The sequence below is a fragment of the Fibroporia radiculosa genome, assembly GCF_000313525.1.
Source record: "Fibroporia radiculosa TFFH 294 genomic supercontigs, scaffold77501, whole genome shotgun sequence".
Classification (NCBI taxonomy): domain Eukaryota; kingdom Fungi; phylum Basidiomycota; class Agaricomycetes; order Polyporales; family Fibroporiaceae; genus Fibroporia; species Fibroporia radiculosa.
The window spans coordinates 137,090-151,533 of record NW_012133519.1 but is presented as its reverse complement, the minus strand read 5'-3'; the positions used below and the strand labels follow the sequence as shown (position 1 = coordinate 151,533).

Sequence of the window (14,444 nt, the reverse complement as noted above, 5' to 3'; positions counted from 1 at the left end):
AGTTTTGTCCTCTTGTTCCCTACATACACTTCATAGGGACAGTTCTCTAGCAATAGACTTGATTGTCTATTCAAGTCCTAGTTTCAGTCTGAAGCTCAGCTTCAACCAGTATACATTCTCAAACCGCTACCAGTTGTAGTGGCTCAGTTTGCAACCCTAAGTATTAGTGTAGGACTATAGCATGTATAAGTCCTAGTAACAGTTAAACAGTTGAACTCCTGATCCTCAGTCATTAGGTCCCTTAACAGTACTCATCCTGACATCTCCTTTGCTGTACAACAACTTAGCCAATTCCTTGACTCTTTTGGGCTTGTGCACTGGGAAGCTGCTAAGCATGTTGTCTGGTATCTCAAGGGCACTTGTCTTTACTCTCTTGTTCTTGGTGGCGATTCCATGGCCTCACTTTCTGGTTTTGTTGATGCTAGCTATGCTGCCTGTGTGGATACTCATCATTCTGTGTCCAGTTACTGCTTCTCTTTCAGTTCTGGTCTGATCTGCTGGTCTGCATGAAAACAATCCACCATTCCCTTGTCTTCCACTGAGTCTGAATATGTGGTCACATCAGAAGCCATGAAAGAGGCTATTTGGTTGTGTACACTTCTCCTACACCTTCACCTTCCTCAGTACTGGTGGTATTCATCTCTTGCATGACCCAACCTTTCATTCTTGTGTCAAACATGTCGATGTATGCCATCATCTTATCTGTGAGTATGTTGACACAAAGCAGCTGGCTATTTCGTATGTTAATACCAAAGACAATGTGGCTGACACTTTTACAAAAGCCCTCGACCGTGGTTCATTTCTGAAGTTTCGTATGCTCATGGGCCTGCGTGACATTCCATCCGAGGAGGAGAAATCCGTGGTTGAGGAGGAGTCTAAGATTGAAGACATGTCTTGACCCAGTCTGTGATATAGTTTTATTTTATTTTTCCGCTCCTTTTTCTTTTTCCATTCTTTTATCCCTTCGCTCTGAGGAGGAGCGTTGATCTTTTGCATCGCTCCGGACACCCATTTACTTAAACCTTGTTTTCTACGTATCAAAACTCTGTTTCCTACACGTGCATGTCTCGTTATATACTGCGTAGCGATACTGCTGTGCCCCCCAGTCGCTGTATTCCCCCCACAACTAAGGTATGCCGCCGTTCTCATTATTACTTACGTATTGTTATACTGACCTGTACTATCAGCGTGCGCTGACATACTGCAGCTTCAACAGAGCCAAAGCAATCTAAGCCTTTGTTACTTGTAAGTTGCCCTCGGATTCACATTTGTGCATTACAGAAATTGTTTTTGTTTAGAATGCAAACTAGTCTGAGCAGTCTATTAGTCATGCTCGGCAGTGAGCCTTCAAACCCTCCTGCGAGCTCGGGAGGCGTGGAGGGCGAGTCCGAGGGCATCCAATCTGCACTTACAGCCGCAGAGTCTGTATCTTCCCTCACAACCGCACAGGAGACTTCTTCGACTACATCTGAACTCCAACTCTCTCGCGACATTCCCAATCCTAGTTGCAACGTCCTTTCATCAGGCCTGGCTGCTGCCACACATTTAGATGCACATCAACCAGCGACTGAAAGACCATTGAAGATAACAGACGCCCTTGAATATCTCGACTCGATCAAGTTGAAGTTTCAGGACAGACCGGATCTGTATAACAAGTTTCTCGACATCATGAAGGATTTTAGGAGCCAAATGTACGCCCTCAACCCGTATAACTCACAACGTATGCTCATTCTCGTACAGCATCGACACTCCTGGTGTCATTGATCGCGTGTCAAGCTTATTTCATGGCCACCCTAGCCTGATCCAAGGTTTCAACACGTTCCTTCCCGCAGGTTATCGCATCGACTGCAACACAGACTCTCTCGACTCGAATGTCATCACGGTCACTACCCCAGCGGGGACGACTACGCGGCTCACTCATGGATCGTTCTCGCAAGGGCCAAATAGTCCCAGACTCCCCACTTCGCACATTGAAGTACCGATGCGTCAGCCTTCGCACGATGTCAATTAAGAACCCGCCATGATGTACATCCAGAGGGTCAAGACACGGTATGCAGACGAGCCTGACAGATATCGCAAGTTTCTGGAAACTTTGAACCCGAAAGCAGACATGGCTTCTAATTAGGACGTGCGAGAGCTCGAGCACTGGGCAATCGCATTCTTGTCCGCCGGGTGTGCACAAGGCGAAATCGTGCGGAGCACTGAAAAACTGTTCCGTGATGCCCCGTCATTGATGAAAGAGCTGATTGACTTTCTTCCGAATAAGCAAGCCCAAGAGGTCGAGCTAGCGTTGAGTATGATAACCAACTATACCACATGCTTGTCGCCAGTTGTCATAATACTTATAATTTAATCGCTTTTATCTGTCAATAACGAAGGGTGCGAAACGCATTGCCTTGGGACGTTCGTGTATAATCAACTCTTTGCAAGTTTACAACCGACAGTCGTCACAATGTTTATATTTGATCACTTTTATCCGTCAAGAACGAAGATGCGACGTTGCCTTGAGCGTACGTCTGTGTGCGACCAACCCCTCGCAAGTTCACAGCCGACTCATACCGCACCCTATGAGGCGCTCGCCTTTCTCCCGCCACCATTCGTCTACCGCCTCATCCGCGTCGTACAGAAACTGTGCATCCGTCTTTTTCTTATCCGCCCACTGGTTCGGGTTGCCTGTGAAAGTTTCCGTCTCGGCGTTGCCTTGCACTTTCTCTAGTTCCTTCGTCATGGCCTCGCGCATTCCGGCATCCCGCGCTTCCTGCTGGGGACCGTCGGACATATGGAAAACGTGTTGATTCAGGCGCGATGCCGCCTGGGTATCGGCCGTGCGCGGAAGCCTGAGTGACTCGTATGCCTGGAGAAGAGCCGGCAATTGTAAAATTGACGAAATGCGCGACAGGAGATTCCCCAGGACCGCAGCATCTTCGATAGCCATGGCGGCACCTTGCGCGCGATACGGCTAACACAATGCAAACAATACAGGGAAACTGAGTGCCGAAACGAAGGGTTTGGATGAAAAAGCTTACAAGCATGGGATGGCATGCGTCTCCCAGTAATGTCACACGGCCCGACGAGTGATTCCAGGTGGGAAGGGGCTGTCGATCCATCAGACGCCACTTGAGCGTTGACTGTACGTGAGACAATATCTTCCTCACACTGCGGGTAGTTCAGCAAAATGAACTCAGACTATGACAGCATCGCGTACCGAGGCTCGAAGTCGGAAAATTCGGTGCGCATCTTGTCAGCACTTCCCTCCAGAGTCCATGATTCGACCGAGCCATCGTCCGGGTGCGCCAAGCCAAGGTTGTACAGCTTGCCTCCGCGCTGTAGATGCAAAAAATGATGAGGGGACCGAATTTTTGACAGGACATGTGAAAATGTAGACCACACACAATGTTATAGCCTACCATATGTCGCCTTGGCCCCATCCAGATGGTCATCTCTGGCGTCTCGACGAACGATCGCAACTCGGGGTCCGCCAGCATCAGGTCAGTAGGGATCATTGCCCGGTATACTGCATCTCCCGTCCCCTGCGCGAGATTACTCTGCCCGAGCACGACTTGCTGAACAAAGCTCTTGATACCGTCCGCGCCAATGATCAAGTCGCCTTCGATGGTCTCGCCTGATGCTAGTTGCACGGACGGTCGACCCGGGTCGATACCGACTACTGTTGAATTCAAACGCAGTGTAACATATGGGGCAACCAAATCGTACAATAGTTTGTGCAGATCCGCACGGTGGATGTGGTAGTACGGCCCGCTAGACGCATTGGCAAACCGTCCTACTCGTGTGTATCCAATGCGTTCGCCAGTACAATATCGGCGGAGAACGATGGCTTGTGGTTCGACGACTATTCTAGCGAGAGCATCGCCCAAACCCCATCGTTCGAGGAGACGAGTGATATTAGGAGATACCTGGATGCCAGCGCCCACTTCACTGATTGCAGATGCAGTCTCGAGGATGGTGATTTGATGGCCTGCCTGCGCAAGGCAGTGAGCCGCTGCAACGCCTCCCAGACCGCAGCCAACGATGAGGACATGCAGCTGCAGCGGAGCTTTACGTGACATTCCAACCTTGAAAGATGATATAGGCTAAGCAGCAGCGTATAGCGAAGTCATGATACTTAAACAGTGGAAGAACAAATGAGCCGGGCCCTATGAGGCGTTTGAATTTTCTGTCACCGGGCGAATTATCGACCAGGTGATCTCCAATCACACTTGTAGTGAGTGAGAAAGCTGAGGCATCAAAGTTATTCTCAGGCCTATCGACGATGCGCAGTTAATCTTTACCCTTATGGTTGAGGATTCAGGGATAGCATTTAGCACGCCTCACTACAGAGCTGCTAAGTTCCTCACCAATATCGCCTACTCATGAATCCAGTCGCAGGAGTGCAGAATGAAGAGTTTGCGAGTCACTGTGCGTTTCACTGACCATGTAGTTGGCGGATCAGTTGGCATAGCGTGATCTCTAAAGGCTGGTTCCACATGAAAGAAATCGAAATCACGGAGAAAACGTGGGCAGTTACTGCAGTAGAGGTCTTCTGAGCAAAAATTGAGATTATATGCATGATGGCGCAGGAGACAGGGTTTACAATAAATGTACATCCTGATTCCAGCGTTATCAACTTCAAGTGTTCGATTCCTAGGCTGTCTTCGCTTAACCTTGACTAATAATTTTCCTTTTGCCAATGCAGGCCAATCCTCCAAAATTAAAGTATAGTAAGAAGTAATAATAAATTGCAGCTGTTCATTGTAGTTTCTTCGCACAATTGATATACGGATTAGACACGGATAAAGGATTACAGCTTGATTGTGATTTCTTCCGTTCCGACAAGTACGTACTACACAAAGTTATACGACATTCATACTCTCTATCAAGTAGCACGCCATTAGAGTACATATCCTGGCATCAAGAAGGTAAAACGAAGCTCCTAAGCATCAATGCAGTGGCCCTACCCTTCGGTTCCATCTTCATCCTCGCTGTCCCATTGCCCAAGATGCAAGCCCAAATCCCGTACGCTGGAAATGGCCATGAGCAAGGGATGATTTGAGTCGAATGCCATCAACATCCGTGCCATGTCTTCCAGCGCAAAGTCCTCCATTTCCTCCAGCAACATCAGATCATCCTTGTCGTCCGCAAGCTCCACTGCTGGCCGCGCTGCGCGCGCTTTTCGCTTGTCCGCTAGACCCTGTAGTTGGCGTTTGGTAGCCTCGATGGCTCCATCGTGAATCTCCTGTGTCAGCGCCTGGGGCCCGCCCAACAGCCGCATGCAATCACAGAAGCATTTATATAAAGATGCGAGGAATGACGAGTCTGTCTCGCCCGCGATGCAGTTCACCAGTTGCGAAAATGTTGCGGACACCATCTGATTGGTCAATGTTCCGCTCCCTTTTCCACATGAGATGAGCATTGGGGTCAGCCTAGAGGTATAAAATCAATGATCTTAGACAAGGCAGCGCAGATGAGCGATCGTACATGGCGCATGCTTCTCGAACGCCTTCGTGAAAGAAGAATCGCAAACACGGAAGGACGAGTTCGAGACTTTGCGTGAGGTAAGGCACGAAACGGACACCGAGAGTGGAGCAGTATATGACCAGCGTCTCAAACGCTTGACATTTCTCTTCGAGGCCAGATGTCTTGATACCAACTTGCTGTCCATCCATGCTAATGGTCTCCCATCCATCTTTATCGTCTGGCTCACCATCGTCATCTGCAATTTCGAATGAGACAAGGAATAAAGCATGAAAAGAGCAACCGCCAAGTTCTGACCGTAGATTGAAACGTCAGCCTTTGCGCTTGCAGCCAATAACAAAGGAGGCATAACAACAGGTAGATACGGTTCGAATTCGGGACCCATCGCCTGGCACACCTTCGCCCAAGTTGACATGAGATAATGACTTAGCATTGTATCATTTGGATCCGGAGGGCCATCTGAGAAACAATGGGGTCAGGGTCAGTGCATCCAAAGATGAAATCTACCAAACAACGTACTTTGAATTCGCATGAGAAGCTCTACAAAGGTACTCGCGTCTGGTCGGAAAATGTCTCGTCCAACGGCAATGGCTACTAAATGTTCAGCGCGAGCGCAAAGTATATTAGGAAAGCTACACACCTATCAGACCAGCACACTCCATTGCCTTCACACGCAGCTGGCGGTATTCCGGGCCATTTGCATTTCGGAGAACATTCAGTAATAGCGGCATAATAGATGAATAATGCTTAACCAACACGTTAGCCAAGAACATGGCGCGTAAATATGTGATCTTATGCTTTCAAACCCGGACTGACCTTAGCAAATGTGACTTCACTTGCATCCGCGACCATAGCCAAAGAGGTAATGACTTGCTCCTGAACGTACCTCTTTGGAGGTTTATCCACGGTTCCCGGGTTGAGCAACTTAAGCAAGCGCTCAACGATAGGGTCGAGATAAGGCAAAAGCGTTTCACGTTCGACGCCCTCACAGAAGTTTATCAACGCTGCAGCAGCATGCGAGTGCACTCTGAAAACGCGTGACACCGTGCGTTGTCACCGTTCCCACCATGATGAGCAGCAGTAGGTTTTCTATGAGTAAATTGGAATAGTGGAGTCCAGGGAAACATTTGCATACCGAGACTCCGGAGCTTCCAAGGTAGGGATGAGGGCAGCGAAAATCTGCTGATGAAATTGTTCTTGTATAACTTCCTACATTTGAAACGTCCGTGGGTATAGTTGTCGACGAAAAATCACAGGACTCCATACCTCAAGATCAGTACATAATTGACCGCTGACAACCACAATCAATATAAAACTCCCCACTTTCAAAATCAAAATGTCACTTACATGCATTGACACGCTGCATATCGAACACGAGGATGTGGATCTGAGAACATTGGTGTGACCAGGCTATGGAATTCGAATGCTTGAGTTCAACTACGCAGCACTGAGAAGAATGTCGACTTACTCGATAATCTTCCCCAGCTCGTGCTGCATGACTTTATTTGTACCCTCTGCAATAGCTGCAATCGCCATGAGCCCTGCATGGCGCAACCTCCAGTCATGGCTCGCAAGCATTGCAGGGATATACTGGAACGCAGGTGGCAGTACCGCCTTTCCACCCAGTGCACAAGCGAGCCTGTCGATCGATTGCTCGTACACGTGCGGATACGTGTCATCGGTTGGATCTTCCCCAGGCTGCCAGAAGTCTTCTTCAGCCAAGACTCATACTTATTTTAAATACGGGCGTACCTCGGCTTCAAGCCAGATATCCGTCTCATCCTCTGGAATTTCGCCCATGCCCTCCAGACATCCACGTACCACGACACCCGTCCAGCCATCTACGCGCTTAACCATATTCGGGCGCGCCTCGCTCAAACTGATCATGAACTCCAGCGCAGCCTTGCGCACTTCTTCTTCCTCGTCATCTCCTGGTCGCTCCTCCGCCGCAGCTTTACCCTTTCCATTCCCATTTTGTGATGGCGGGGGGAACACGAAGCTACTTCCGCCTGCACCAGGATTTGGATGCGCGACGGTGGGAGTCGGACCGGCATCTACTGCGGGAAGGATCAGAGCGGGAAGGAATGCCAACAGCGCAGGGAGATGTGGCTCGAACAAGCTTGGGTTGCTGGATGCTAACGGCGTCAGTGTAGAGATGAAAGAAGGCAAGTTAGCATGAGGGAGCGTTGGCAGCGTGTTCAGCATGGGGTACATCAGCGAAAGCGATTGAGCCTGCTGTGGCACGTCGGAGGCAGATAAATAAACTACGGATGCTCTTAAAGCGGCCAGCCGAACCTGAGCTATAGTGAGCAAGGTCGATCGCGGATATAAGAAAACACTTACGTCGATACTCTCCGGGTCCTGTAAACCTTTGTGTAGAACCGCTAGTATGGCTTCCGTTTGCAAATCCATGATAATGTTAGGCGTTCCGGAGAAAACTCTGAACGCAGATTCCCGAGTGCTAGCGTCTGTATTCTCGGCCATGCTGAACGATTGTGCCTGCAGCGCGTGCCACGGTCTGCCGCGTGCCATCGAATTATTTGCGAGATCTGCAACGGTATCTACCGTCTTTCTTCGCACCATAGATGATGATTCGTGTAGCAAAGAATGTAAGAGAATGCGTTCTAGAGTGCTGACGCTTTGCGCAGAAAGGTGGTCGTAAAGAGACAGTCGGGTGGTGGGAGACGGACGGAAGAGAAGACGTCGGAGAAGAACGAGGGAGAAAGACCGCATCTACGCATATTGAGATCAGATTCATACCACGTATTAAAGATGCTCACCACTTCAGTATCTGCATTTATCGAAGACTGAGCAAGCGCAAGGATGTACAGTTCCGGCGCCTGCGAGAGACGGTCGTTCACTGCTTTTTCCGCACTGCAGGGACATCAGCAATCCTGCATTCATAATGAACCGACTTACTTGGATCGAATCTGGTTATCTCCGAGGACGAGATTTGATAAAATCTGCGTAAGCTCTGCAGTGACCTCTGGTGGCACGATCGCGTCCATGTCCGGTTAGAGTTTGTACACAAACACAACAAAACCTGACAAGATGTCAATTTCGGTTTATATGTAGTAAAGTGAGGGTAGGGTGCCGTTATGCTTCGTTGAGCGGTCAGTTGCACAAGCCGTTGTCGAAGGAGAGAAAGATGAGTTGCACTGCACCCTCGGCGTCTACGTAGGACGATGGAAGTCAGGCTTGGCACGTGCCCGATACCCGTTTCCTCGTCATTTCAGTTGAAATCCTCAATCGGCGTTGCAGTGTCGCAAAGTTGCATCGGTACTTGGTCTCCGTCAAGTCCTGCAACGACCTGGGCGCGTCGATGTGCCTTCGCGATAGCCAAAGCGTTTAACAGACAAGCACAACTTCCAAGGTATTATTGGACTACAGACATCGTTGCTGTACAGCACGTAGGCACTTATCTGCTACCATTGTAAAACTTATCTTATTTGATTGATGGAATAGTTAGGTACTGTCCTTATCGGGCCCGGTTTTAGCTCTGAGTCGATCACTTGTCACCCGCTGGTGGCTGGAGCGCTGGAACTAAGTACAAAGCTTTCATGCAACGCTCTACCTATCGGCTTACCATGGCTACGGGTGCCTATGCTTGAAGATGCTGACTGGTGAAATCGCCCCCACAGGGGCTTGTCGGCTCGATAAGGCCGTCGTATCATGGTCGTACAGGCACCTCTAATTTGCCTTGCGATCTCCAGACGTGGATCTTCTTATCGACACCCCGTTATCATTCGAGCTTGGAGTGGTGGATAGCCGTTCGCGTTCCTGTGCCGTACTGCAGAGTCACCGACTGGGCCTTAAATTGAGGCGGGGAAAGGTCAATCTGACTCGCCGCTCGTCTTTCAGCCGCTACCCCCTTCGTTTCCGCTTCGTGTTCTGTCAACCAACACGATGTCAAAAGTCGTCCAACCTGTCCGTAACTGGGCTCGCAGGCTTCGAGGGGCATTCGACTCTAAGGAGGCTTTCATCCAGTACATCCACACGGAGGGAAACGCTCATCGGCTGCACTCATGGACGAACGAGGACCTCAAACCTTCCCCGCCGCACATGATCAACTGGCGATGGTACAACTTCTGCCTCTTCTGGTTTGGAATAGGCTTTGGAAACTGGTACGTTTCTCTAAACATTCCATGAATTGCACACTTACTTGGCGTTTTTATAAGGACATTGGGCTCGAGTTTGGTTGGTGCCGGCCTTTCGTGGTGGCAGGCAACCATCGCTGTCTGGATCGCTGCTTTCGTCTCCGGAGCTTGCATGGCTTTCAACTCTCGCGCAGCCGCTAACTATCATGTCGGCTATCCGGTCATCCTTCGTACCTGCTTCGGGATGTACGGACACTACTGGCCCGTTCTCGCCCGTGGAATATGTGCTTGTGTGTGGGTGTCTGTCCTCTGTAAGTTCCTTCTGCTGTTGAAATCAAGTTGGTCGTTGCCTTACCGTATCGCAGCCTTCCAGGGTGGCAACTATATCTCCACCATGCTCAACTGCGTCGTTGGCAAGAAATGGAACAATCTTCCCGTGCAGTTCCCTGAGTCCTTGGGCACCACTGTTCAGCAATTCATCGGTTTTGTCATCTTTTGGGCCCTTGAGTTGCCCTTCTGTTCGATGAGGCCGACAAATTTGCGATGGTTGTACACGTTCAAAGCGTGGACTCTTCCGCCGTCCGTCTTCGCCCTTCTCATCTACTGCCTTGTTCAGAGCAAAGGCGAATTGGGCTCAACTGCAGCGTTGGCCGGAACGACTGCTCTCCCCCGGGGTTCCGCACTCGCGTGGCTATGGGTCAGCTCCATTAACTCCTGCATGGGTAACTGGGTATGTCATTTTTGCTCGCACACTAGAATCTGCTGCTAACCAGCGAGTTTGACTTCGGGTAGTCGACATTTATCGCGAACATGCCTGATTTCTCGAGATATGCACAGAATCCCGACGCGGTACTTTGGACGCATATTATATTCGTGCCGTTCCCCGCTGCCATTGTGAGTTACTGCGTGATTAGCTTGCGCCGCTGTCCCGGATTCTCACTTTTCTCCCGTCGCAAACAGGGTGGAATGATCGGTATCTTTGGCACTGCTGCGCTTCAGAAAGCCTGGGGGGTGACGATCTGGAATCAATGGGACGTCTACGATGCGATGCTCGAACACTCTTGGAATGGCCCGATACGCTTCTTCGTTTTCCTGCTCGCGTTCTGCTCTGGACTATTCAACTTCGGCGCTATCATTGGCGCGAACTTGCTCCCCTTCGCCAGCGATATCACTGCGCTCGTACCTACGTACTTTAACATCCCGCGCGGGATGTGGTTCTGCGCGCTCCTCGCGCTCCCTCTGCAACCGTGGAAGATCCTTGAGTCGGTAGATGGTTTCCTCGCGTTCCTCGATGGGTACGGTATCTTCATGGGTCCCACCGCGGCCATCATGATTACAGACTACTGGATCGTGCGCAAGGGCAACATCAAGATTATGGACGCGTACAGCTCAAAGCCCGGCGCGACATACATGTACTTCCACGGCTTCAACTTGAACGCATTCTTCGCGTATTTCTGCGGCATGATCATCCCTTTCACCGGCTTCGTCGGGACATTTGGCGTCAAGGTCCCTCTGGCAGCGACGCGGCTGGACTCGATAGGCTGGTACCTCAGTGCCGTCGTTGCTGGCGTGTTGTATGTCGTATTGTGTAAGATTCGCCCTCTATCCAACATCGACCCGAGCATGCCTCGCGAGCAGCTCGCGCGCGAATTTGCGGCGTCGCGTCTTGTAGAGGAGACCCAGGAGGATGCGGCTAGCAGCGTTGAAGACGAGAAGATAATGGATGTAGAGGAGAAGACGCCTAGCTATGTCGTGTCGTGCGAGCCGGTGCTGGACGTGTAAGATTTTAGGGGGTGTTTATTATGAGTGTATATCTACCCTACTACCCTTTGTTTCATGATATCTGTGTACACGATAGAGGCGAGACGTTGTTTTACTTTGTGAACGATCGTGCAGTAGACTGAGACATGCGGGCGGCGGCGCGTTATTCGGACATGCGCTTCTCATGGCATACTAGAAAGCACTACCACTTGAACCAGAGCAACATATAGTTTGACTTCCCAAGGTTACAATATGCAGAGCTCAGAGATACACAGGTCAAGTAAATACGCCGAGCTCTGCAACCCCGGCCAGTCTAGGGACGATAGAGATTTGGAGGTTCAGGGAGACTTAACTGGCACATCTGAGGAACGGGGAAAGCATGGTGCTCGTTATCACTTCTGCTCCAATACCGTAACTCTAGGTCTGTGCTCTTTGGACTTTGAGTGATACAAATTTCTACGCTTGATACTTTCTCCAAGCCTTGTCTCATTGTTGAGTTTACTGTACTTAGAATAAATTACTCTCCTGAAGGCACAAAATACTAGCAAATTCCTCATGGCGTACACAAGATGAAGAAAATCGTCTTACCAGCTAGTAGTACGTGGACACTGTCCGTCGCGTTCGTATCGTTATCTAAATTAGGCTGCTTACTTGCCATTTATGGCATATTCTGCGGCCAAAGTATCCTCGACCGTCGTATCTGAGTCAGGATTCCAATGACTATTGAACGTTGTTTCTGATATAGATTCTTCAGTGGTCCGAGTGCTCCCCCTCACATGCCGTCGAGCACTGAAAGAGAATGAGTCCACGGACAGTCTTATGCAAATGAGCCGCCTAGCCTGAGGTAACGCACATTTCTCCCATTGACTCGCTGCATCGCGGTCGCCGTAAGGCGGCGAGCTGGCGGGGATGTCGACCAATGGGAAGGCGCCAAGCGGCGAAACGCGGCTGTGACCTGGGAAGTGACGTGATGATGTGACGGCCGTTACGGCGTGATTCGAGAGTGTTCCACGTCAAATTGTTCATAAGGTCTGCTGTCCGCTTTCTCCTCCTTGCGCTGTTACCATCGACGTTCGCCGACATTTCTTTCACCATGCACCACCTCTCTCAGTCGTCTTCTGCTGCTCTCCGCCGTGCTGCCGTCAAGGCTGCGAGGCCTTCGCTCGCGCGCGGCGCGCACAAGGAGCTCAAGTTTTCCAACGAGGGTCGTGCCAGCATTCTGAAGGGTGTTGACATCCTCGCCGACGCTGTCAGCGTGACCCTTGGTCCTAAGGGTAAGCCAGTTATATGTGCGCGGGATAGATCGTATGCCTGATTATTCTTTGTTCAGGACGGAATGTGATCATCGAGCAGTCCTTCGGTGGTCCGAAGATCACGAAAGGTATATATAGTTGTTAATTCTCTGTAGTCTTTCCTCAGATTTTTTTCAGACGGGGTCACTGTCGCAAAGTCAATATCCCTACAGGACAAGTTTGAAAACCTTGGTGCTCGGTCAGTGATACGTTGACAGTATTTCATTTGGTCATGACTGACCATTCGTTCAGATTGGTCCAGGATGTTGCTCAGAAGACTAATGAGATTGCTGGTGATGGTACTACCACCGCTACCGTTCTTGCGCGGGCCATCTACTCTGAGGGTGTCAAGAACGTCGCAGCTGGTTGTAATCCCATGGATCTTCGCCGCGGTTCTCAGGCTGCGGTTGACCGCGTAGTCGAGTTCCTTGCCTCGCATACGAAGACCATCACGACTACCGCTGAGATTGCTCAGGTCGCTACGATCTCTGCAAATGGTGATGTCCACGTCGGCAACCTTATTGCCCAGGCTATGGAGAAAGTCGGCAAGGAGGGTGTTATCACCGTGAAAGAGGGTCGCACGATTGAGGACGAGATTGAGATCACGGAGGGCATGCGCTTCGACCGTGGTTTCATCAGTCCCTACTTCGTCACCGACGTCAAGTCGCAGAAGGTTGAGTTTGAAAAGCCTTTGGTCCTTCTTTCCGAGAAGAAGATCAGTGCCATTCAAGACATTCTTCCTGCGCTTGAAGCATCCGCTCAGGCAAGGCGTCCTCTCGTCATTATCGCGGAGGATGTAGATGGGGAAGCCCTCGCTGCCTGCATTCTTAACAAGCTCCGAGGACAACTCCAGGTATGCGCTGTCAAGGCGCCCGGGTTTGGTGACAACCGCAAGTCTATCCTCGGTGATCTTGCGATCCTCACTGGTGGTACCGTTATCACCGACGAACTCGACATCAAGCTTGCGAACTTGACTGCCGACATGCTTGGCTCCTCCGGTTCTATTACTATTACCAAGGAGGACACCATCCTCCTGAATGGCGAGGGTTCCAAGGACGCCATCCAGCAGCGATGCGAGCAGATCAGAAGTCTTGTTGCTGACAAGACTACGAGCGAGTACGACCGTACGAAGTTGCAGGAGCGTCTTGCCAAGCTCAGCGGTGGTGTTGCAGTTATTAAGGTCGGTGGCAGCAGTGAGGTTGAGGTCGGAGAGAAGAAGGACCGTTACGACGATGCTCTCAATGCGACCCGTGCTGCTGTCGAAGAGGGTATCTTGCCCGGAGGTGGTGTTGCTCTGCTGAAGGCGTCACTTGCGCTCGCGTCGAATGCGCCGGGCACGTCGAGCTCCGCGTCGTCGTCGACATCTCCGGACGCGAAGCCGATCACCACTGCGAACTTCGACCAGGACCTCGGTGTATCGATCATCAAGCGCGCGCTGACGTACCCCGCGCGGACGATCCTTAAGAACGCTGGCGAGGAGTCGTCGGTGATCGTTGGTACGCTCGTCGCTAACTATGGCGCACCGGACAAGTTCGCGTGGGGATACGACGCAAGCAAGGGCGAGTATGTTGACATGATCAAGGCTGGTATCGTCGACCCGCTTAAAGTCGTGCGCACTGCCCTTGTCGACGCGGCCGGTGTTGCGAGTTTGCTCACGACAAGCGAGGCTTGTGTAGTTGAAGCGGAGGAGAAGGAGAAGCCAGGTGCCGGTGCGGGCATGGGCGGTATGGGTGGAATGGGGGGCATGGGGGGCATGGGCTTCTAGACGAAGAGAAGTGAGCCTTCACAGTTGTGGAGGCATGAGGTTTCTAGTCTGTCTGCT

At 50.8% G+C, this 14,444-nt stretch overlaps 5 protein-coding genes across 5 annotated transcripts; 3 read left to right on the top strand and 2 right to left on the bottom strand.

Moving 5' to 3' along the window:
• Positions 1–1,329: 1,329 nt before the first annotated feature.
• Positions 1,330–2,011, top strand: FIBRA_08321 (uncharacterized protein; the record flags this gene model as incomplete). Its single annotated transcript, XM_012329967.1, has 2 exons — positions 1,330–1,691; positions 1,741–2,011. The coding sequence occupies 2 exons, from the start codon at positions 1,330–1,332 to the stop codon at positions 2,009–2,011; spliced, it is 633 nt and encodes a 210-aa protein (XP_012185357.1).
• A 531-nt stretch (positions 2,012–2,542) lies between these two features.
• FIBRA_08320 (uncharacterized protein) lies at positions 2,543–4,067 on the bottom strand (the record flags this gene model as incomplete). Its single annotated transcript, XM_012329966.1, has 4 exons — positions 2,543–2,959; positions 3,027–3,156; positions 3,206–3,324; positions 3,393–4,067. The coding sequence occupies 4 exons, from the start codon at positions 4,065–4,067 to the stop codon at positions 2,543–2,545; spliced, it is 1,341 nt and encodes a 446-aa protein (XP_012185356.1).
• An 884-nt stretch (positions 4,068–4,951) lies between these two features.
• FIBRA_08319 (uncharacterized protein) lies at positions 4,952–8,480 on the bottom strand (the record flags this gene model as incomplete). Its single annotated transcript, XM_012329965.1, has 15 exons — positions 4,952–5,420; positions 5,476–5,710; positions 5,770–5,931; positions 5,992–6,063; positions 6,113–6,218; positions 6,289–6,476; positions 6,539–6,561; positions 6,608–6,681; positions 6,739–6,763; positions 6,820–6,882; positions 6,941–7,170; positions 7,225–7,767; positions 7,816–8,205; positions 8,253–8,346; positions 8,392–8,480. The coding sequence occupies 15 exons, from the start codon at positions 8,478–8,480 to the stop codon at positions 4,952–4,954; spliced, it is 2,763 nt and encodes a 920-aa protein (XP_012185355.1).
• An 898-nt stretch (positions 8,481–9,378) lies between these two features.
• Positions 9,379–11,351, top strand: FIBRA_08318 (uncharacterized protein; the record flags this gene model as incomplete). Its single annotated transcript, XM_012329964.1, has 5 exons — positions 9,379–9,596; positions 9,651–9,880; positions 9,935–10,299; positions 10,362–10,463; positions 10,530–11,351. 5 exons carry the CDS (start codon positions 9,379–9,381, stop codon positions 11,349–11,351), a joined length of 1,737 nt encoding a protein of 578 aa, XP_012185354.1.
• Positions 11,352–12,423: 1,072 nt separating this feature from the next.
• FIBRA_08317 (uncharacterized protein) lies at positions 12,424–14,387 on the top strand (the record flags this gene model as incomplete). Its single annotated transcript, XM_012329963.1, has 4 exons — positions 12,424–12,604; positions 12,661–12,711; positions 12,761–12,821; positions 12,875–14,387. 4 exons carry the CDS (start codon positions 12,424–12,426, stop codon positions 14,385–14,387), a joined length of 1,806 nt encoding a protein of 601 aa, XP_012185353.1.
• Positions 14,388–14,444: the final 57 nt, after the last annotated feature.